The sequence below is a fragment of the Thamnophis elegans genome, chromosome 6, assembly GCF_009769535.1.
Source record: "Thamnophis elegans isolate rThaEle1 chromosome 6, rThaEle1.pri, whole genome shotgun sequence".
In the NCBI taxonomy this organism is placed as follows: Eukaryota; Metazoa; Chordata; class Lepidosauria; order Squamata; family Colubridae; genus Thamnophis; species Thamnophis elegans.
In genome coordinates this window covers 65,310,455-65,336,108 of record NC_045546.1, presented here as the reverse complement: position 1 = coordinate 65,336,108, position 25,654 = coordinate 65,310,455, and the positions used below count along the sequence as shown (strand labels likewise).

Below are 25,654 nucleotides of genomic sequence, written 5' to 3'. Positions count from 1 at the left end.
TGTATAAAATATTTTATTCAATTTTCACATTCCATTTGCAATCATTTATATACAGGGTATTTACTATAAGAAAAGAAAAAAAAAGAAAAGGGGAATAAAACGAACAAATAAAAAGGAAACACAACTCATCATTCACAACCCCACCTAACCCTTGCATCCTCCATACACCCCATCTACCCCCTCCAACTTTCCTTTCTCCCTCTAACACTCCCCTCCTACTTCCCTTTCCCCTCAAACCTTCCTTCTCCCCTTACTCCCCAGACACCCTCCTTACATACTCCTTACATTCCCCTTACTCCTTCCTTACTCCTCCCTCTTCCTTCCCTCTACCTCCCTCCTTGGTGTATGCCTTTATTCGAGTGTTGTTTGATCTGATAAAAGTAAAATGAACCAAGGAAAATAATAATAATAATAATAATAAAAAAGAACCACCGTATATAAATACATTCTTGTTCTTATTAAAACTATATTAACACCCCCCACCCCACCCCCCACAATCCCCATCCCTAATCCTCCCGACTTCCCAGGGCCCACACCTGGCACTACCTTCTATCTAAAATATCTTGTATACATATGGATTAAAAAATAAAAGTAATATATCAAAAAAAAAAAAAAAAAAAGCAGAGAAAGAAAAAAAAAAAAAAAAAGGAAAAAAAGAAAAGAGAAAAGAGAAAAAAGAAAAAAAAAGAAACCACTCTTTGTGTTGATCTCAGCCCCCCATCTTTATCTATGCTTAAATAGTATAAATCATTCTATCTATATTTTATTCTCATCTCTTACTTCTTTGCTATTTACCCCGACCTTCTGTAGGCTCTCCCGTTCCCTTCCTAAACCTTATGATCCCTTCCAATAAGATTTAAGCAACGTGGTTCATGCCATATATTCAAATATAACTTTACAGACAAGTAATCAAACTTTCCCTTCTAGTAAAATTTAAACAACGTAAGTGATCTTTCTTTACCCCTTTTTCAAACAGTAATTCAAAATAATCTAACCAGATTTCCCCTTCTTAGTAAAGTTAAGCAGCGTAGATCAGATATTACTTTACACAGGAATCAATTTCTATCTTAAGATAATTCCAACCGACTTCCCCTTCTAATAGAATTTAAATAACTTAGTTCATTCCACATGTATTTTACCCTCATCCCCCACTTGTCTGATATTTACCACTATCAAATTTATACTACCATTTGTTTAAAATATAACTCAGAGCGATTTGTAGCATAAATCATTCCACATATTCCAATAATACTTTCAGCAAGAATCAGTTAACCTTCTATTTTAAGGTAGTCGCTTCTAACAAAGTTTAAACAACACAAATCATTCCGCATTCTTTTTACAGTTATCTTAAAATAATCCCAAGCGGCTTCTTATTCTAATAAGCTTTAAACAACATAAATTTTGCCCTCTTCCCTTGCTTGTCTGGTATTTACCTCAAATAACGTAGTTCATTCCACATGCATTTTACCCTCATCTCTTGCTTGTCTAATATTTACCACTATCAAATTTATACTAGCGTTTATTTGAAATGTAACTCAAAACTATTACAACCAACTTTCCCTTCAAATAAAAGTTAAATAGCATGGATCATATTCAAATAATACTTTCAGCAGGAGTCAGTTAACCTTCTATTTTAAAATAGTCCCATCTAACAAAGTTTAAACAACATAAATCATTCCGCATTCTTTTAACCACTATCAAATTTATGCTAACGTTACTTTAGAATCTAGCTCAAAGTAGTTTCACCCAGCTTTCCCTTCTGATAAAAATTAGTCCACTTTTTCTACCGGAGAGAGGTCTCAAACCCCCATTCAGTCCTCAACTTTAGGAAGTCTTTTGAAGTATCTAAATTCTCGATCTGCGTTCTTCTGCTTCTCCGAGGGAGGAGGGGCTACCCCCTCCATCTTGCAGCCGCATGGCCAGCCGTTTGCTTTCTCCTTCCGCTTGTCTCTCCTCTCTTCCAAGCGCATCAGGAAGTCCCGCCTTCAGAATCCTACAATAGAAATCTTGAGCCTCTGAAACAGAATTAAGACGAAATCTTTGATTCTCAAATGTAACCGTGATGCCGGCAGGGGCCTCCCATCTGTATCGAATCTGTTGACTCCTAAGCTCTTTAGTTAAAAAGGTGTAGTCCCTTCTTGCTTTCAACATCTGGGAAGGTATATTTTTGAAGACAATCACGTCCTGGTCATCAACTCGGAGACTATTATTATGAAACTTTTGCACAATCGCGTTTCTAGATTCTTTGGTAGAGAAATGTATAATTATATCCCTCGGGAGCTGTCGCTGTTCCGCTGTCAATGAGTTCTGGCGATAGATTTTCCGAATCTGCCAATCAAAGTTAAGTCCCGGGCTTCCCAGCGCATGGCTGAAGGCTTCAGCAAAGGTCTGTTTCAAATTCTCTTGCTCCTTTTCACGGAATCCTCTGACTCTTATTGAAAATGCCTTCCTATCAAAATTTAGCATCATAAGCTGTTCTTCGTTATTTCTAATTTTTTCTTGTAAAATTTGAATATTGGTAGTCAAATCAAAATTAGCCTTCTCCAGACTTTCCAATTTGTTCTCTATTTCAGCAGAGTAATCCGACAGGGCAGACACGGCTGCAAACGTATTCGCCTTCATTTGATTAACTTTAGATTTTAGATCATCATAAAGTTGCAATACAAATTCCTTAAGTTCTTGCTTAAAGGCATCAAAAATTTTAAAGAGATATTCCTGTGTTAAAACTTCTCCAGTAGAGGGCGTAGGAGACAAAGGCTGTATTTCCAAAAAAGATTCTTTAAATTCTTTAGACACATTTGTAGCAAGACGCTTCTTTGATCTGGGTGCCATAATAAATAAACAAGTAAGCAGCGCTTCGCTCCCCTCTATTTCCAAAGAAAAAGAGTTTATTTTGTTAAGGAGCGGTCTGCAGGAAGATAAGCCCGGCTAAGTACATCCAGTAATCATCCACGGAGAGAAATCGCCATTTTGAAGTCTATTTAAACAAAGAAGTCTTTAAGACGAATGGTGCTGGTATTTAAGATAGTAATAAAAGCATAAATCTCACAGGGGTGGTACCCTCCCGTATCAAATCTAGCTTGAAAAAAACTTTGTTTTGTCCTGGGGGGGGCTAGCCTGTCTGGGGCTGCCAAAAAAAAAAAAAGGCAGCTGAGAAGAACTGGCCGGAGATAAAAGCTCCGCTTCGGCTGGATCTAATCTCTTCCACAGCCAAAAAAAGAAAAAGGCTGTGGCTTACGAATAGACCCTAGTCTACGGAGCTACCCTCCCTGCCCCTTTCTTAGCCAAAAAGGGGTGCTATCTATGATGTTATTTAGATATACAGACCAGATCTCTGAGGAGCTCGGTGGAGCCCTCCTCGGCAACAGGCCACGCCCCCAGGAAGTCGGGTTATCTTAATTTTTAAATGCTATCATCATGGATGGAATTTATGCAAGCCTTTTAAAATGAATGGATTAAGTTTTTTTCTTCTATTTTTTTTCTTTTATTATTCTCTGTAACCTATGGACTAAAATTCTCATCTTTCATTAATGTGGGTATTCTCCTAACCCATTCAAGAATCGGACTTTTTTAAAACTTGAAATACAAAAAAGATACAAAAAGAAACAAGGAAAATTGCAACAATAACACTGCTACTTGGAGGCTGGAAGGTTTATTGGAAATGAAAAACTTATTTTTCTCACTGATTACTTGGCTTGGCACTCCAAGGTCTCATTGCTTGTTTATAGAGAGTAATAAGAAGGAAAGCATACAGATGTCCCTTTGAAGTATATGTTTAACCAGAGAAAAGTGAAAATAAAACATTATTGTGAATCTATGCTTAATCTCTCTGCCCCGTGCCAGCTCAGTGTAGTGGCGGGCATGATGTGCCGATACCTGGAAGCTGTCAGGGTCTGGATGGGAGTGAACAAACTTGCACTCAATCCTGACAAGACTGAGTGGTTGTGGATGCTGCCCCCGAAGGACAGTCCAGATAGTCCATCCTTAATCCTGAGGGGTGAGAATTTACACCCCTAAGAGAGGGCCTGCAACTTGGGGGTCCTCCTGGATCCACAACTGACATTGGAACACCATCTGTCGGCTGTGACCAGGGGAGCCTTTGCCCAGGTTCACCTGGTGCATCAGTTGCGGCCCTATTTGGATCGGGAGGCACTTCAAACGGTCACTCACGCCCTCGTCACCTCAAGCCTTGACTACTGTAATGCGCTCTACATGGGGCTGCCCCTGAAAAGCGTTCGGAGACTGCAACTAGTCCAGAACGCAGCCGCACAAGCGATATTGGGTGTACCAAGGTACACCCACATTACACCTATCCTCCGCGAGCTGTACTGGCTTCCTATTGGTCTCCGGACAAAATTCAAGGTGCTGGTTATCACCTTTAGAGCCCTACATGGCTTAGGACCAGGGTACCTGCGAGACCGCCTACTGCCACATACCTCCCAATGGCCGGTGAGATCCCACAGGGTGGGCCTCCTTCAGATGCCGTCAGCCAGACAATGTCGGCTGGCGGCTCCCCAGAGGAGAGCCTTCTCTGTGGTTGCTCCGACCCTTTGGAATGAGCTACCCCCAGAGATCCGGACCTTGCCCACTCTCATGGTCTTCCGAAAAGCTGTTAAAACCTGGCTATTCCGGCAGGCCTGGGGCTGTTGACCTCATTGCTGAGGTCCAGCCCCAATCAGATTGGTGCATGTGTGATGTTTTTAACTTGTTTCCTTTATTTTTTATTAATTTATTTTCTTTTCGCTTTGTAAGCCGCCCGTTTGAGATTGGGCGGCCTATAAATTTACTAAATAAATAAATAAATAAATACATAAATAAATTTTACTAAGTAAATAAATAAAATCTTATTAACCTTCCAAGCTAGAGCAGCTGTGTTTGTTAGCTGGAGATAATGGCACGATTTCAACAGTAGAAAGAAACCTTAAGTCTGCAAAATATATTTTCAGAAATTACCAAATACATATGAGAGGATAGAGAAGAAGCTGGAAGACTTAGAGCATCTAACAGCAAAATATGATGAAGAAGTTATTTATCAATTGGAAAACGTGGTGGTTAAAACCCAAAAAATCAAAGTGGAAAATGAATATAAAGAAATTAAAGAATTTAATTAAGAAATTAAATTTGCTGATATTTATGGTGATTGGTTTGTCTCTGAAAATGGAAAGAGTGGAATACTGAGAGGAATTAAATGGAGGGGAAATCTACCCCTGATGGCAAGATACAGAAGAAAAAAAACAAAGAATTTATGGATTTAAAGAGAGAAATTTTATTAGCAATATCATTGATAACACTACTGACAATCAAAGATAAGCTGATTAAAGAAACAGAAGAAGGGCATCAAAATTACATGAGAGATTTTATAAGCAAGCTGAAAGGACTCCATACAAAGTTGATTAAGGAAATGATTAGAGAATTGACACCACAAATGGCAGAAGATATGAGACTGTTTTGTGTTGTGGCCCAGCAGGAGCCATCCCTATCTGTTTGTTTACTTGGCTTTCAGCCACTGAGAGTCTGAACTTGTTATTAAAGGACATTCTCATTTAAGCTTGTCTCGGCATTCGTTACTGGACGGAGGGGGGGGGGGCAGAACAGTTTTGCTACTGGAAAGATACAGGTTGATAGATGGAAGAATACAATTTAAAACTAGTTAAACTTAGTGAAATTTAGTGACAATAGATATAGTTAAATAAATAATTGATAATGTTACTAATATATACAATGTGTAGTGTCATGATGAGTAATAATTGGATATAAATATTGAATGGTACCCATGAAAGGAAGATTAGGTTAATAAAAAAGAATTAAGTTAGATACAGTTAAAGTCTTGATTATTAGGGGGGAAATGTGATGACACAGGATATAGTTAAATAAAGGAGGGATAAGGAAAACAACGTATATATAGATATGGGTATAACATAAGGAAACTGGATATAAATTGTAAACAGTGATTTGGAAAGGAGGATTAGAAAAATTTGTTATTAAATATTATGGATGTTTAGCTAGAATAGGACATAAGGATTTAGCGTTAATGGAGGATTTTAAAAATAGTAAATGAAAGGCCAGTATGTGGTTATGTATTAAATCTTAGTATATTTTATGATGGACCTTTAAACAATTATAGTTAAATGAAAATGGAGATATGATGATGGTAACGTATAAATATCTGAGTTAAAATACTTGAGTTAATATGAATTATGTTTGTTGACTGTGGAAGTGATGCACGAAAGTCTTTTTGTAACCAACTGATACGCTTTCTACAGCATGTAAAGAAGGATGTGTTGTGTTTGTTTTGAAAATAAAAAATAAAAAAATATTAAAAAAAAACAATTTGAACTTCTTGGCCCCACTCTGGCCCTACTCTTTATCTACATACCCATTACTGAGCTCCAAAAGATCAGGGATCTGCAATCAGTGCCCTGATATAAAAAAGGAAAAAGGATGATCCTACCAGCTATAAACCAATCAGCTTCCTCAACAAAATCAATAACTCGTCACAAGACACTTACAACAGAAATCCCAAACTTGCTGGAACAAGAAAATATTCTTGCAGAGGAGCAAGATGGCTTTGGAAAAAGCTGATTATCATTGATCAGTGTCTAATATAGAGGATGCATATTGATCCCACTCCTGTTTAATTTTTATATCAACTCCTCAACACAAGTTTCACTCCTCAAACTTGCTGCAAGACCAATCTCTGCTTTACTTTATGCACATGATGCAACATTATTTTCAAAACACCTAGTGGCCTTAAAAGTGCTCTAGAGCAATAAGAGTACCACAGTAGAGAAGACCATCTAGTACTCAAACTATCCTAAAATCAAAACTGTGGCATTTTTCAAAAGACCAAAGAGCTATATCTGGAGGATAAATTGAGCAAGTTGTTGTTTCAAATATCTGGGGATTATCCTTCACTCTGCTAACAGATAGAAACATTGTTGAAAACACACAAAGGAGATGAACTGCCAACCTCAAATTTCACAAGACAAAAGGTGCAGGCGTGGGTTTCTGCTGGCATTACTGCCGGTTCGGTACGCACACAATTTTGAAACTAGTAACCAATATGACACACTATTCTTAATTTCATACATGTACACACACATGCGCAAGCAGAACAAATACCATTTATAGGTCATATTGATTTTTAATATCATCTTTTCTTACTAGGCAAGTAGAAATAACATCTAATTACAGAATGGAAGAAAGTAGAACTGCACATTAACATTAGGAGAATTAACAATTTTCTCTGCCAGATTGTAAGAATGAAAACTTGTTCAAACATGTCTATTTCACATCCTCTTTTGGATATGCTTAACAGAACTATTATTATGTAATCTTAACTGGGGAAGACAACATGAAAGGATACACCCCTTGTCTCGTTCTACTTATTTTTATTTTTAGGCTATATTTGAAAGATTATAGCTAAAGTTAATAAGATAAGGTATGTCCCTTGTGGTATATCTGTATAAACTGAAATATTTAAAATGCTTTTTAATTTTTTCTTTTCATCTGAAGCATGTCTTAAATTAGCAGCTTTCAAGCAGTTTATGACCCTAAGCCATTTTTTAAAATACAGAATCCAGGCTGTTTGTTGCCAAACATATCAAACACTGAAATCATTCGAAACATTGATATCTCTCCTAAACCCAGCATATTCAACCAATTATTACAACCATTATATGATGGATTAATTATAACAACTGCATGCAAAATTTGATAGTAATTTTATCATATGATGAGGATTCTTTTACGGTGCAAACATATATTTTGGAAATATTCAGATCTGACTGAACAATATCTAAAATTAATTTTAGCAATGAATCTTAACTTCACTAGTATATAATTTCAAACAATATACAGTATATGAAAAGTAATACATGAACAAAAAACTATTATGATCTCCATTTTGTTTGTACAAAAGACATGTTTTCCATCCAAATATGCATAGATTGTTTACTTTTCCTCAACAATTCTTTACTCAATCTTACTAATTTACCTATATAAATACAAATACTGTGCTTCATTCATGATCTATATTACAACCACTGTGATCATTACTTACTGGTGTACAATATTCCACCATTGGATAGTGCATCTTATGACCTTTTGCAACTCGGCCAGAAAAGAAGCAGCTTTGGCAGATATCATAGTTAAAGTGCTTTAAGCTTCTGTATCTGAAAGAGAAGGAAAAAATGTCATTTACAAATTTAAGAATAAACTATGTTTAGGTGTAAGCTTGAAGACTATCATATTAGAGCTTCATATGATACCATTTTAATCAGCAGCACAAAATTAACTATAAGAGATCCATTTACAAAAACTGAGAACACTGGAAAAATACTGTGAAAACTCTTAAACCATTTTTGTTTTTTGATTTTTTAAAAATTATGCATAGCATATAAACATATATTTCATTCAAATATCAAAGAACTTGGGTTGACCAAAAGCAGTAATAGATTGGTTATCAACTAATCAGATATGCTGTTTGTCATAGCAGGACTTCAGTGTTAGAGGGATTCACTGCATTGAAATAATCAAAATGATTAACACTGTAGCTTTAAAAAGTCAGAAGTTGCAGCCGATTTCAAAATCAGTCAAAAAATTTACTGGATGCACTGTTATGAGAACAGGTTGTATCTATTCTACAAGCCCTCACCTGGTAATAAACTGGGCATCATTCAAAATAATGAAGCCAGTATTATCCATACTGTTACTATTCAAAAGTAGCTTAATTGTGCACAGAGGTAGTCCTATTTGTTTAGGGACTATTCAAAGTTACAACCACACTGAAAAAAGTGACTTATGAGATTTTTCACACTTATGATTGTTGCAAATCACTATGGTCATGTGATCAAAATTCAGCTGCTTGGCAACTGACTCATATTTATGATGGTTGCCATATCCTGGGCTCATCTGATTATCTTCTGAGACCTTCTGGAAAGCAAAGTTAATACAGAAGCGAGATTCACTTAAGAACAGTTTTACTAGCTTAACATCTTCAGCAATTCACTTAACTATGGCAAGAAAGGTCATAAAATAGGGCAAAACTCACATAATTGTCATTTAGCAACATAAATTTTGGGCTCAATATTATAGTTGTAAATTGAGGACTACCGACATATATTTTTATGCATCCAAACACAATTTCAAAATGAAGAAGGAATTTACTTTTTTATAAACTTGTTTGTTCAATTTCTGAATACTTAATTTGGAAAAAGACAAAATTGAGATTTTCAATGTGGAAGAAATTTGCAGAATGTTTCCTGCATTAGTTAAAAAAGAGAAATATATTTGATAAAAAACCAATTTGTTCTTTACACTGTTTATTGAACTTATAAACTTCTATGCTGAATAACATTTCATGATTATAGTTTCAGTGGTATGAAAGCGTTAATTAATTCAGCATTTTACCTGAATCCAATAATTGGACATTCTTTACAGATGTTGCACTTGGCCTGATGTTTGGCAGTTTCAGCAGCTGCCACTCTATGTAAAACCGGAAGCCATACCATTGATTGTGGTTCAAGTCTCATCCAATCCAGAAAAAGAGCTGCTTCAATTTCAGGTTTGTTATTTGCCTGTGAGAGAAAAGCGATGCTGTCAACTTTGAACCAAACTTGGCAACAGCCATTTTTCTGTTCCTCAGTTGCCACACAGAGGGGAAGGAGATTGGAATGTATACTAGACACAACAAAGAGCTTTCTCATGAGAATCAAGCTCATTGTTACTAGCAACAGATAAAGTTGGGGAAGGAGTGCCTGAAGAGCCTGCCAATTAACCCAATTGGCCAATGTGATCTGTGATACTTGGAATGGGATTATTTCCTAGTTTATATTGTAACTGTGGGAAAGATTTAGATTTGGTTTTCCATTGAAGCTGTGCCAAAATGATGTACTCAATAAAGAAGACATTTGGGAAGGAACCAAGACTCTGAATTCTGATTTGCTGGAGTTCATTAGTTGGAACCTTGACAGATGCATTGTCAGGGGAAAAAAAAGACAACTGTATTTTTCAGAATATAAGACAGACTCCCCTCCCACCTGCCAAGTGGGTGGAAATGTCTGTGAGTCTTATACAGCGAATATTGAGGCGGAGAGGGATTGGTGCAACACCAATCAGCTGTTCTAGAACGGGTCATGGTGGCGAATGGGTCACAAGTGGGTTGCAGCGAACAGGCCACATGAATATCGGATGGATGCTGAGAGGCAGATTTTTTCCCCTTGTCTTCCTCCCCAAAAGCTAGGTGCATCTTTTAGTCCGGAGCATCTTATAATCCAAAAAATATAGTATATCTTTTGATAAACAATTTGACTATTATTTGGAATTTTGATTGAGATGCATTTATACATTTCATTTATATACATTATATATAATTTTAAGAATACAATGATATAGTCTTTGGGATGTGGATATGCATAGATGCTTTCATCCAACATTTTCATGAAATTTTGTTCTACAAAGCTCAAAAAGAGTTCTGGTTTGGGAATAGATAAGTTAATGTCTCTCTCTCAATCTTTGTCTTGGAATATTGGAGGTTGGAATATTTAAAATTAGCATTTGGGATCAGATGAAGGGCTTAGGGTAATTCTAAATTCCTTTTTTTTTCAATTTTCATTGTTTTCCATATCAATTCTGTTTCAATCTTCTTTCCTGCTGTATTCAGAACAGAATAAGAGTTGGAAGGGACTTTGTAGGTCTTCTAGTCCAACTCCAGTAGTATATACTACATATCAAAATTTAGACACCTTTTAGTCCCGCCCCATTGTTTTGTTTCTGTTGTAACCCTGCCCTTTTGTGACATGTTTTATATTGTAGTTCCACCCCCTTTTGTGATGTGTTTTGTTTACAGTGTAGCCCAGTGGTGGGTTTCAATTTTTTTTAGAAAAATTTACTAGGTGTGGCCTGTTTTGTAGGAGTGGCTTGGCGGTCATGTGACTGCGGTGGGAGTGGCTCGGTGATCATGTGACCGGGTGGGAGTGGCTTGGCAGTTGTGTGACTGGGTGGGAGTGGCTTGGCAGTCATGTAACCAGGAGGGAGTGGCTTGGGAGTCATGTGACCGGGTAGCCAACTTGATGTCACTCACCAGGAGATGTCATGGATTGGGTGAAATGTGGTGAAGCTCACTTAACAAGGCTCTTGCTTAGCAATCAAAATTTTGGGCTCAATTGTAGTCATAAGTCAAGGACTATCTCTGCCTTCCTCTGCATGGCAGCCTTGTCCTAGTAAACTCCTCCTTTCTGGCAATTTTCCTCTCTGTTAGAGGGACCAAATAATCCAGACAATGTAAGGTTTCCTGCTGCAGCAAGGGGTTGGACTAGATGATCTCCGAGTAGCCTTCCAGCCCTACATTGCTGCGCTGTTTTTCTTTCTTTCTGCTAACAAAGACACCTGACTGAGGCTCATTCCACATACCTACCAGATAGAGATAATGACCCTAGAGAAAGTTTGGCTCCATTCACAAGCAGGGAATCATCCAAGCCCTTTTAGAAACACAAAGCCCATATTGCACAAACCCCAATACTTCAAAAACATAACACCAATTAACATATAACCAGCTTCAATTTAAAGGCATTGAGACTTGTGGACTTCAACTCCCAGAATTCCACAGCAAGGCATGCTCAGATCCAATTTAAAGTGACAGCATTTGTTTTTCTCCTTTGTGAAAGAAGTTTCCTTTTTCTTTCTCCCCCTCTTCCCTCTCCGTCCCTCCCCCCTTCTCTCACTCTTCCAAACACACACACACACAAGTTGGATTGGGTATATTTCTCCTACCCTCTACCCTCTCTGTCTCTCTCTCTCAAACGCAGCGCGCATACACAGAAGTTGGATTGAGAATATAACTCCTACCCCCTTCCCTCTCTCTTTCTTTCTCACGCAGCGCACACACACAGAAGTTGGATTGGGTATATTTTTCCTCCCCCCTCTCAAACGCAGCACACACACAGAGATGATGGATAGGATATATTTCTCCTACCCCTTCCCCCCCATCTCTCTCTCAAATGAACACACACACACATAAGTTGGATTGGCTATATCAGTCCTACCCCCTTCCTTCTCCCTCTCTCGCAAATGCAGCGCAGGACAGAAGTTGGATTGGATATCTCTCCCAATGGCTTGAAAGCAGCTCCTCTGCCACCCCCCCACTCCCCCGCTGCCTTCCCCAAACACCTCCCCCATTACAAATGCAGTATGGTGCTGTCTGGGTGGAAAATGCCTGGAATGCAATAAAGCCCACGCACTCACCTCCTGCTGGCAGGCTGGGGTGAGAGGAAAGGAAGAGAAGTGGGAGGAGAGCAGATTGGAGCCAAAAGAACAGGGCTGGGGGAAAGTGTGTGTACTACAGCATGCCCCTTTGCCTGGCTTCCCTCCTGTAGTCTCCTCAGTGCTCGCTCATGCTCTCCCTCTCCAGTCTAGTTTGATTGCAGGCTGCTGCAGGCTCATTTGCCTCAGCTACGCTATCTCCTTTCGTTCTCTGCTGCCCGAATGAGTGAATGAGGCACATAGAGAGCAAAAGGAGATAGCGTAGCCGAGGCAAATGAGACTGCAGCTTCCTTCTTTCACACATTCGGGCAATTCGGAGAAAGAAGGTGTGTGAGAAATCCCTCCCCACTGCCTCTCAGAGGTGAGACGATTGGTGAGCCACCCAATCAGTGAGCAATGGGCTGGGCAAGCTTGGTACGGACAGGCAGGGGGAGTGAGCGAGCGGCGACCAGATGGGCAGGGAGAGAGCATTCCGGTATTGTCCCATCAGACGAAGGGGTTCTAAAAGGTACGGTAAAGTTGATGAACTCCTTCTGGCATACCGGTGCGAACCGGGAGCAACCTGCCCCTGGTGTAGCCCCTTCACTTTTATGACATCACCCCCCACCATCCCCATGCTTTCTACCTTCACTCTCATCTCCCCTTATAACGTCATATCCACCATCCCTCCCTGAACCTCAAACCCTTTTTACAGGAAGTACTTTAACATTATTGTGAGCCAAACCAGGTAGTACAGTTCAAAAAACACACCTACCCACTGTGACACACATGGCCTTTCACACAGATGTGCTGTAACAACAAACATGCCAGACCTACCTGACCTACAATTCCTTTCAGTTTGAATAATTGTGACATAGCACTTATTAACCAGAGGGCCTTCTCATTGGTTTGTATTTGTAGAGTGGAGTTTGACAGCAGCAGCCAATGACGTTGCTCTCCTTCACAGTCGCCTCCCATTGACTGAAAGAAAATGATTGACGGACCGAGCACATGTATTCTCCTAAACCTTCCAGGATGCCTTCCCAATGCCAGAAGCAAAATGAATGACGAAGCATTTTCTGACGGGGGTAGCTGTCAGCATGAGAATGACAGTCTCCCAAAAGTGTCAGCTTTTTACACAGAACAGGAAGTAAAAAGCAATATCAATGCAAAGTAAGAAAGCAATGTAAAAAAAAAAAAACTATAGTTTTCCAAAACTGTCAGCTTTTTTACACAGAGTAGGAAGTAAACTGCAAAATCAAAGCAAAGTAAGGCCCCTGTTTGCAGTTGTAAGGCAAGGAATTTGAGCAAGACTTTGATTTTGGACTGTTATTATTTTACAATACAGAGATGTAAAAAATAAAATACTATATTTGCAAAGAAAATCACCATGTGTGCGATGTTTGTGATAGCACGTGCGATGACTTTAAGGCATGTTTGGGCCCGTCCCTGGCGCAGTCTGCTGTTCACGAACTGATAAAAGAGGCTCTCTGCAGAGGGGTGTGCGATTTAACTGTTTAAAGCTTATACCTCTTTTAATAACAATATGGAGATTGATGTAGGGAATAATAAAAGTGGTTATAATGAAGAGCCAATTAATGATTTATTTGTTGTCAAAATGGCACTAGAACCTGCAAAGAGGATCCGTGGAGTTAGGTAACTTTGTAAAAAAATTAACATTGAGAATAAATGTGACCTGGCGATTAAGCTTTTTTATTGTCAATTCTGTCAACTGCCAAACGATGACAATATGCAGAATATGTAAAAAAAAAAAAAAGTCACATCGAATGAGATCAGTCCAAAGTCCAGCAGCCGTGAGCAGGGAAGCCAGATGACAAAAGGCCCCATAGGCATGAGGGCAAACAGAGGAGAGGCCGCACCACAGGGAAAGGCCGAGTCAAGTGGGACGGAGGAGGGGGGGCGTCCGAAGGGCTGTGGCAGTGGCAACAAGGCCAGCTGCCTGATCTCATACAGCGCCATACCAAGCTGACTACCCCCTCTCTGAAACAGGCCAGCACAGTCCGAAAATCCCAAAAGCGGGGGCATAAAGATGTCAGGAAATGCCAGGAACGCCGAGCAATGTAAACCGCCGAAGCAGAGGGAGTGGGCGCCTAAGGAGGCCGTGGCAGCGGTAAACAGGCCAGCTGCCTGGCCTCGTCCAGCGCCGTTCCAAATCACCCACCTCCTCTTTGATAGCGATAGTACTCCAGCAGTCCGATAAACTCCAGAGCTCCTCCCAGTCAGAAAGAAAAACAAGACTAGGCCCATGAAACACCGGGAACGGCGCCTTCAGCGTGGTGCCATTTCCGTCATTTTTGCCGCAGAGCATTGTAAGTTATTCTGGGCGGCCGCGTGGACCAGCGGCCGTCCGACAGCGGCGACTCTCCAGAATACCACCTGTTCAAGTCCACTGGATTGTGCTCAGCTGGTAGGACCTCGTCCCGCATGGCTCCGAGCTGAGTTGCCCGTTTTCTCTGGCGTTTTTTGCTCAACCAGACTGGAGCGAAGAAAGCCGGCGGCCATCCCGCCTTCACATTCCTGCCATCTGCTGTTGTCTCATCAAATTCTTCTCCCACTTTGCAATTGATCTCCGTATTCTTGAAAGTGCTCTGGGTTTTGATGGTAATTGTATCACCGTTCACCTCAATAATGGTGGTAGGTTTGGTCAAATTAGCAATTTGTCTTGTGGCAAAGTTCACACCAGCATGCTGAGTCAGACGAATGTGGGTCCCAAGAACCACGTACAGTAAGATACTGTACATGCAAATTGCTTTGCTGGTCTACGCCGTGTTTTGAAAGGCATGAATGGTTGGCTTTGGAAGGAAAAATTATTTGCGAGGCTAATGTATTTTGTTCCAGGTGTGGCGTCTATGTGCCTGCCCCACATGACAAATGTAAGAAGGCAAAGTGTGAACAGTGTGATACCAAAGTACAGATCACTTGTTTTTTTAAAAGGATTTTTAAGCTGAATATTGGTAAAAGGTACATTGATATGATTTTGAATGTTGTCAAGAAACAGGGACACACATACCGAATTATGTGTACGCTATAGACATGCTGGATGCTGGGGATGTTAGGAAATGGGAATGGTACGGTGATAAGTGTTTGGAGGAATTTGTGAAAACATTTGTGCAGCCTAAGTTTGGAGGTTCCACATTCATAGCACACAACTCCAAGCATTATGACGGTTACCTAATCCTCAGGCAGTTGATTTGTGAAAAAGTGAAGGTACAACTCTTAACTCAGGGAGGTAAACTGTTACGCATAACCCTGCCTATCTTTCACATATGTATTATCGACAGCCTTTCTTTTTTACCCATGAAATTGAGTAAAATGCCCAAAGCTATGGGTTTTCAAGGATCCAAGGGTTATTTTCCTCATTTGTTCAACACTGTAGAGAACCAACATTATGTTGGAACTTTGCCAGATGCCAAGTATTCCTGAAACCATGATGCCTGGTGAGAGAGAAGAATTTGAGAAATGGCATGCTGCTAATAAAGGTACAGTGTTTAACCTCAAAAAAGATCTTGCATACGACTGCAAACAAGATGTTAAGATACTGAGAGAGGCCTGTAATAGGTTTAGGGAACAAGTGATGGAAATGACAGGTAGATATTTTTTCAGAGGGAGGAGAGGAAATATTCTTGAAGAGAGAGAAACTCGCTGCATTGACCCTTTCCAGTATGTAACCTTAGAGTTTATTTGTATGGCACAGTATCGGTTCATGTTTTTGAAGAAGGATACCATAGTACTAGCCCTTCCAGATAATTAACAGAAGAGCAAGAAAAGCTTTTCTGCTTGCTCTATACAGTGGTTGATGTATATAGAACATACTGAAGGGATCAACATCCAACATGCTCTGCAAGGCGGTGAAAAGCAAGTAGGCATTTACTTATTGGATGGTTTTGCTGTCATAAACGGTGTTTGAATTTTATGGGGTTTTTTTCACGGTTGCCCTATATGCTACAAATCCCAGGACTTGAATAGTCTGCTTGATTCAACCTATGGCATTCTCGCACTAAGACTAGAAAAGATTACCTGCATAGTTTAGGCTTTGTAGTACGCAGCATCTGGGAACATGAATGGAACAACATGTTGAAGAATGATGAGGACTTGAAGTGATTTCTATCAGATAGTAAATTCCCAGCTCCCTTGAATTCGAGATGCTTTTTTGTTGGGGGGGGGGTAAGAACAAATGCCACGTTTGTACTAAAAACCAAAGCTGGGGGAACAAATCTTATATTATGATTTTACAAGTTTATATCCCTTTGTGAACAAGAACAAGGTGTACCCAAATAGATCACCCAGAAATCATATACCAAAGTTTTGAGGCTATAAAACAGTATTTTGGATTTGCAAAAGTGTACACATCGAGGGATCTATACTTTCCAGTACTGCCACATAAGTTGGAGGTGGGTGGGTTGGGGGAATTAATGTTTAGTTTATGTGCAACCTGTACAGAAAAGCAATAAGTCATGCAGTGTCTCCACAATAACGAAGACTAGAATTGAATGTAGCTGTGGAGAAAGGCTATAGAATTGCAGAAATCTGTGAAGTTTGGCATTTTCAAAGGAAGACAAAAAACTTGTAGTCAGGCTATATTAACATGCATCTCCATCAAAAACAGGAGACTAGTGGTTATCCCGATTGGTGCAAAACAGAGGAAGATAAAGAGCGTTATGTTCGTGATTATGAAAAGAGGGGGTCCACTTACGCAGAGAACATATTTAAGTCAATCCTGCTAAAAGACAGATTGCTAAACTGTTTTTAAACTCTTTGTGGGGTAAATGTGGCCAGAGTATCAATCAGATGACAAGCTCGGTGGTGAAAAAGCCTGAGGACTTATTTAAGTATCTTTTTGTTCTCTATTATGAAGTGTCCTCCTGTGAATTTGTGAGTGATGAAGCAGCCGTTGTAACATGGAAAACCACCAAAAATCAACCTACTAAGTCAACTTGTACAAATGTGTTCATTGCCAGTTTTACAACTGCTTATGCACGGTTAGAATTATATAGATTATTGGATTGCATGGGGGCAGATGTCTCTATCATAATACCAATTCTGTGATTTTTATTAGCAGAGAGTGAGCGTGTTCACCTTCATTATGCGGTTATTTAGGATAGCTGATGAGTGAGATTCCTTCAAAAACTTCAATCACCGAGTTTGTGGCTGTTGGTCCAATAACCTACATGTATGCTTTGTCAAATGGGGCAACTGTGTTAAAAGTGAAGGGTCTAACGTTAAATAGTGCCAACTGTGTAAAGGTTAACTGTGAAAGCCTAAAAAATCTGATTGATGAGTATTGCATAATGGGGTGAGGAAAAGAAAGAGATCAGAGTACAGCAGCCTGGAATTGTTAGGATTAAAAAGCAGTCGGCTCTGGAAACACGGGTGCTCAGGAAAATTCTAAAAGTTGTCTATAATGAAAGGGTTTTCAATACAGAGGATTATTGTATGCTACCTTACAGCTATTAAGTATGATGAAAAGCAATGCACAGTTTGTACATCCTTTCCTATGTATTATAAGCGGACCATCCATTCTGGAAAATCTTATTTTATAAAACAAATGCTAGAACACAGTGAACATATATTATCTGAAATGCCTCAAAACATTATATGGTTTTATCACTGTTGGCAACCTCTGTACAAAGAATTGCTTAATAAATTTCCTAATATTAAATTTATGGAGGGTCTTCCTCACTCTTTTGAAGATATTGACTTGTTTCCGCCAAATCAAACCAATTTAGCAGTGGTAGATGATCTCATGGCCTCCACTGGTGACAGCAAGCAAATAGAGAAAGCTTTTACACAGTATGCTCATCACAAAAACCTTAGCATTATTCTCATACTTCAAAACCTATTTTTTCAAGGTAAGAAAATGAGAACAATAACTCTAAGCACAAAATATTTGGTGTTATTCTGATGCCCGCATGAACAGATGCAAGTGGTCACACTGGCACGCCAAATGTACCCGTCTAACATGAGGTTCTTTTTAGAAGTGTTCCAAGACACCACTAGCAATCCCCAGAGTTATCTTTTAGTTGATCTGGTTGCCACTACTCCAGAAAACTTTAGGCTGAGAACTGGTCTCTATCCGCCTAAATGGCTGGTAGTTTACACTATTAAAAAGAAGAATAAAAAGTAACCGCCATATCTGGGGGGCACCAGTTCATCCAGGATGTCTGTGAGGGTGCGCAGAAATTGGAGGATTTTAAAAATCTTAGTAAAGGCCAGTACAAAACATAGAAAGGCCATCTTATGCAATGCTAATGACCTGATGGGGCCATTGCTATAATAGTTCTGAACACTTTAAAAAGTAGCCTGCCTCTGAAACTTTCACAATATCAAAATTTAAAGAGAAAGAAAAACTATTAAAAAGCTGAGTGATAGTAAGCTCTCCCTGAAAAAGAAGAAACAGATTATTCCTCAGTCAGGTGGTTTTATAGGGCCATTACTGTTGTTGTTGTTGTTGATTTTATTTATATGCCGCCCTTTTTCCCCGAAGGGGACTCAGGGCGGCTCACAACTCAAACCAGGGAAGGGGGGATACAAACAAAATTAAAAATGACACAAAACATACATGGTTTAAAACACACAGCAGTCATACCATTTGAGACAGGGGCAACGGTTCTTTAGCCCCAGGCCTGTCAGAACAGCCAGGTTTTAAGGGCTTTGCGGAAGGCCTGGAGGGTGGTGAGGGTTCGAATCTCCACGGGGAGTTCGTTCCAGAGGGTCGGAGCAGCCACAGAGAAGGCTCTCCTCCGGGTAGTCGCCAGTCGACACTGGCCGGCGGATGGAATTCGGAGGAGGCCTAATCTGTGGGATCTAATTGGTCTAGTGGAGGTAATTGGCAGCAGGCGGTCTCTCAAGTACCCAGGTCCAATACCATGAAGGGCTTTATAAGTGACGACTAGCGCCTTGAAGTGTATCCGGAGACCAATAGGCAGCCAGTGCAGCTCGCGGAGGATAGGTGTTACGTGGGTGAACCGAGGTGCACCCACGATCGCTCGCGCGGCTGCATTCTGGACAAGCTGGAGTCGCCGAATGCTCTTCAAGGGCTGCCCCATGTAGAGCACGTTGCAGTAGTCCAGTCTAGAGGTCACAAGGGCGCAAGTGACTGTTGTGAGGGCCTCCCGGTTCAGGTCCCCTACTGGCGGCAGCTATACCATTGCTGACTAATCTATTCATCCGATAAACATGGAACACACAGAGAAAATGTATTTGGTGTCAAGGCATCACACACCATGGAACAGTTACATAGTTGAATGCCTACAATAGGCACTACTGCTGTTAGTCGTTTGGATGATGACATGAGGATCATTCTTCAAAGATAGGATATAAGTGAAGATGACAAGATAAAACTGTACAACTCCGTACTGCAGAGATTTCTAAGGCTGACAAGACAATATGACTCTGAGAAGGACTTTCTGAAGCTTATTCAATCTCCAGAAACGCTTAAACAAAATCCTGTTGTACCAGATCCTGCACCACCGCTCTCGCCTCCGGATCCAACAACACAGGAGATATTAGAGGAGGCAAGCATGCATTACAAGAAAAATGCCTCTCTTTTGTTGAACAAAATGAAACAGCATCAAGACATTTTGGAGTGGGATAATTACGGAACCATTTTATACAAGGATACAATAGTTCCTGGTACTAACATTTTAGACCTGGTCAAAGGGGTTTCTCAACACCGTTCTTGTACTGCGAAATATTATCCTATGGGTTGGAATGAGTTTATGTCAGCTATGGCAGAGATGACCTTTCCAACGGTCTTACTAGGTTCTAACACTGTTAAAGAGCAACTTGAAAAGCTGAAAGAGGCAGGTACTTTTAAGGTTGTAAGTTCTACAAAATCAACCTCTGCTATGTCTGCACCTGGTGTAAGGTCTATGTCAGATCCTAAAAATGTTCTAAATTTTGGTGACTGGCTCCAATTGTGAATGAATAAAACATTTTAAAACATGCAATGCTTTTAACATTTTGTGTTTATTTTATAATGTACCATACATGTTTACATACATTGGTAGCGGTTACACATCCCAGTACTACTTCCAGGCTTCACATTTACTACAAACTGTTTCACCATTTGATCGTTTTTGGCATCTTTTTCAAAGATTTCTAAAATAACTTTGTAAGGTAATCCTCTCATGTGTTTAATTAGATAAAACAAACAATGCTGTCCACAGGTTATTGCCAGGGGGTGCTGCAGTTGGAGAGTTTGTTATGTGTACTTCTTAGCCTGCAGTTCTAAATACCTCACGATGTCAACAGGAAAATCAGAGTTGTCTGGAGCCCTTCTGTAGGAGTCAAAAAATTCACCATAGCTGTAAGTTGAAAAGTAGAGTGCCACCCAGTTTTCACCAGGAAGAGTGTGGGGATGGGTATTTACAATTAACCTGAAAGGCCTCTGAGATTTTTCTCTTGGGTAACAAATTGCTGGGGTATACGCCTAGAAAGAGAGCATTTCCAGAAAGCACCCATAGTATGTGTATGGTGTCCATTCTCACATATAATCAAACAAACCATTCCTTGTGTGGCTTATTTCAATAAGATTTTCAAAGATTACATAGAGTACCATGTTGACAGTATTGGGGAGAAGTATAGCAAATCTAATTTCTGGTCTGAGGTTTCTGTTCTTGATCAGGGAATAGTGCTCTAAGCAGCCTTGATCAGGACTCAAATGAAAACAATAATAATGTATAACCGTTGTTAAACTACTCACGGTTGATCAGCACAGAACAATCTGTAATGGATTTGCCAGACGTCTGTAACAATTGCATATATTCTCTCACAAAAAGGTTATGTTCATAATCAGGCTGAAGGGATTTAGCAGGAATTTGTTCACCATCACAATACAGGGCACAAAAGTTGACATAGTGCTGAAAATTGAAATGATTTCTTTCATAATTACCACTAAAAGCAGCGTTGTTCACAAAGCTGATCACTATGCTTAGGTAACTGTCCTAGAAATAGGTTTTCCTGGTTACACACAAGACTGCCTGCAGGAATGCTGTAAACCTTCATATCTAATCAATGAGGTATTTGGCGTTGGAGGTAAGCAGTGCTTCTACATGTCCCAACTGCACACTGAGGGATATTTTTACATGTTTTACAAAGAGAGATGCTGCCCGGATTTGTACTTTGTAATTTTTGTTACCATCCCTCATTAGGCAGAATTGATTTTTATTTCTTTAGAGTTTAATGCTCACATCCATGCCATTAATCTATAGCTTGTCTTGAAAAAATTGATTGCTATGCAATGGCCCTAGCTAATCCCATTTATGACTTCCAGCTGAATGTGTCTCTCGCTCTAAACCAGAGTTGCCAGCCACAGTTAGCAAGGTGTTCTCCATGAGTGTTGCATCGTCCTTGTAAAATCCACCTGCTGAAAACTGGGTGCCCAAGGCATCTCCACCATAGTTCAGAATAAGTTCAATAAAGGCTCTGTATGCATAGCAGTGGTGACTGTGTAATCACACCATCACCTAATGTAACATCCACCTGATTGAACGACGACACTATGGGATAATTGACAAGGCCCACTCTTGCACCATCATTGATATCTGTAGTGTTGGCCTTTACAATCTTGCAGCTCACATACAGCAGAGCATTGTTTAAATCCGTGTAACGTTTGCCATGCCCCATGATAAAAAATTCCAAGGGTGCATTCGGTATCAGTGCTGATAAAGGGAGGATCTCGATGTATTTGCAGTTTTCAATGCTGATTTCCGTAGGTGCCAATTGAAAAAGATCTAGCTCCGATTTGATACATTCCTCTGAAGCCTCGTGGATAAATGACATTTTATCTTAGAAGATGTTCTGTTTGTCACAGCACTTCCTTCATTGTGAACGTTTCCTCTTTGTATGGAGTGGTTTTTTTCACAACCTTCCTCTTTTTAGGAGGCATAGTGGGCCAACAGAAAGTTTCTTCCTGATCATTGCCATACCAGAACCCTCTTGCCCACTCCCAACAACATGTGATACAATCCCTCCTGACACATCTCTGGCAATGTTATTAGCTGCCGCTTTCATGTGAGGTTTAATGATTTCTAGTCTTCTCTTCAGTAACGGCATCGCTTTTAGAAAACGTCACCGGAACAGACCTCTACCTCTACCGTGAATAACAGGGGCTCCTCGAAAACCTAGTAGACCATTTCCCACCTGTGGCCTGTAGTAGTCTACATAGGCTTGAGGACTCCTGCACTTCTTTATCACGACCATTTTCACTTTTCTGAGGCCTGAAATGAAGCTTAACAATGACCTTACCATGGTTAAAAGCTATGTTTTCATTCTGATCCATTTTGATTTCTACAGTAATCGTGTCAATATAATGCTTGTTGACGGTTTAATGTGATGGGTCATCGGTTGTCATAATTATTTCATTGTCCATACCCTGTATGAGTAAACAACGTAGTAATGGTACATAGAAGACTCCCACTATCTATGGACACACGATATAAATATTGTGTTGAAACCATCTGTAATGTCCACAACAGTCATTTTGGTATGCACATGTGGTTGTACTCCTAATATCCTGCCAAGTCCTTCGGTGACTAGTATGCTGTAGGGACCAGCGTCTTTAATTCTGATTTTCTGTCCGATTGCATCATACTTCATGATCAGCTGTGGCGGTTCGTCAGACTCAGCCATAATCTTGTTCATATTTTTTATCACTTACTGGATGGTTGCATAGTGACCACCTTTTAAAGAAAAAATGACATTTTTTTTCTATCATTGGCGATTTCAAAATATTCCTTTGCATTTATTGTATTCCAAGTATGAGGATATTGTAACTCTACCAGTCCTACTTCCCATGATCCCGGAAGCTGCAACACTTTTGTTAATCGAACAGTAAAGTTGGAACTTTCGTTGTTGGGAAATGCCGCCGTGGATGCATTGCTGGGCAGTGTAATGTAGAAACCTGCCATGTCAAAGATGTCACACTTCACGCTCCTTAATCCAACTGTTGAACTCTCGCCATTCAGAACATTTAACTAGGAATTCTCTTTGTTTTCCCCTTCCTCGTTTCCAGACTATTTTTTCAATTCTATAGACACGCTCTCGATCATTAGGTACCTTTTGCATCTCTTCTGGGTAAAAGGTTCCCTGGACAGGATCCTCTGCGTAATCCATTAACCTATATACAGTTCTTTCTCCTCTTGGCACTGGTTCTTTGACAATAAATATATCATCTGTAAAGGTTTGCCCTTTAGTCTGGATATCCTAAAGTGATCCCCCACCTTAAAAGTTTTTAAACTTTCCAACCACTTTTAAACTTTTTCCATACAAGCGTAGCCAAACATCTTTTTCATTAGAGTGGTTAGCGTATTGGGGCGCTGTCTGAATACTATGATGGTAAGAGCTATTGTAACCCCGGATGAGAGCTGGTAAAACATCTACATATTAGTGAGTATTTTTAACTGTAAAATACCTCCAGAGTTTATTTTTCAGAGAGTGATTAAATCTCTCTATAACCACTGCTTTAGTTTCACTATGTGTCACAAAATGATGTATGCGATAACGTATCAAAAGTGTCTTCAGAGGTTTGTTTAAGAATTCTTTTCCAGCATCTGACTGTAACTTTCTGGGAGCCCTTCCTGTTTGGAAGATGCTCTGGAAGGCATCGGCAACCTCATGTCTGGACTTATCAGATAAATAGACAGCCCAGGCATATTTGGATAGTACATCGATCACTGTTAAAATAAATTTCATGCCATTGTTTTCAAAGGCAAATCCTGATAAATTCATGAGGTCCGCTTGTCACTGACAGTCTATGCAAGAAACTGTTGTTACGTTCCTAGGAAAATTAATTCTTGTGGGCTTATGAAGGGTATAAGCATCTTGCTTGGAGAGCCATGTCTTGACATGCTTAAGATTTTAATGCTCTTCTGCCCGGCCTTAAATAATAAATGTACCCCCCAATACCCACCTGTACATTCTGGTGTATAATACAGTTCATTTAGAACATTTTTATACTTCATTCTGTTTGCCCCGTACAATAAACACACTTTGATCTTTAGCATAAACCTTTTATTTGTAATTTACATTACGTTCACAGTAACTTTGCCAGCAGAACAATAACCTTCATCAGAGATCTCATAATAGTTGTCATCATCATCGTCATCTTCAACCTCTGTAGTCGCCGTACAAATGCAATCCACACCCTCACATGTGCATCCTTCAGTGTTATCTTTCTTTTGAAAGGCCCCTTTTAACTCCCCCTTGGTAGACAAATGGGGTAATCATAGCTCTTCAGAACTGCTTTGTTAATATCACCATTAACATCCTCAGTACAAGTGTGGGTAATAGACTTTATAGAACTCCGACAATCCTGGCTATCATCTGTAGATTCTTCCTCGCTTGAGGTGCTTCTTAAAAAAAAACCATACTCTTGTCATGTTTACATCCAGAAACCACTTCTGGTTAAATATAAAAAATATCCCATTACTAAAGCTAATAGCAACTCTCCCCCTTTATTATTTTTTTATCTATCTATCTATCTATCTATCTATCTATCTATCTATCTATCTATCTATCTATCTATCTATCTATCATCTATCTAGATATAATATAAAATAATATATTATATTTTAAATGTAAAAAGTCAATTTAGTTTCATTTACCTAAGTCTACCTCTGCAGATTCATCATTAGTTGATATGTTTGTTATTAAGGAGGAAAACTTGTTATGGTTACATCCCGGAACAGTGCCTGGAAAAATATATTAATTCATTACCTATCACGGTGATAACAGGATTATCCCAATTTATCACCACCACCCCTTTGAATATATAAACGGTCTTTACTTACAACTTCCTGTTGCATGCTCCTGCGATAAATCGTTTCTCTTAGCCATTACCCATCCCTTGCGGCAACATACATTGAGGTCTATATCATCTTCATAGTCCTTCACGTTACAGCAGGACAGACGACATCCGAACAAAATAGGTCTGAAGTAGTCTTAACTCATCGACAAACATAGCACAACATATTTTATGGCAATCTTTCAAAAGTGGCATTCCATCGGCCCATGGTGTAGAAGGGTCTACAACCCTTTTATTATTTCCTTTTGTCAGGTTGCATGTTGTTATTAAAAGAGATCTACACCTTAAGCGGTTAAATCACCACTCTTCTGCAGAGGGCCTCTTTTATCATGCTGTGACCCACAGGCCACGCCTGGGACAGGACAAAACAGACTCTGAACCCCATTACACTTGTTGTCATGAGCATCGCACACATGTCCACATGCCCACCCTCTCTGGGGCATGTCTCAACTTGTCCCTGTGAACTATTATCCTAAGCACTCATTTGAAAAATTTCACATTTTTAATATTATTTTTTCTCTTAATTTTATGTTTCCTGCCTTTTAGAGCTACCCTTTACCCTCCTTTTTCAGAAAAATAAATAACTTG

The 25,654-nt window shown here is 39.7% G+C and overlaps 1 protein-coding gene across 1 annotated transcript in view; it reads right to left on the bottom strand.

Annotated features, from left to right (window-relative positions):
- DMD (dystrophin) overlaps positions 1-25,654 on the bottom strand; it is a 1,161,901-nt gene that overhangs the window by 73,200 nt on the left and 1,063,047 nt on the right. Inside the window, 2 exon segments of the mRNA XM_032219839.1 lie at positions 8,063-8,174; positions 9,412-9,578. Of these exon segments, the coding sequence (XP_032075730.1) occupies positions 8,063-8,174; positions 9,412-9,578 (279 nt within the window).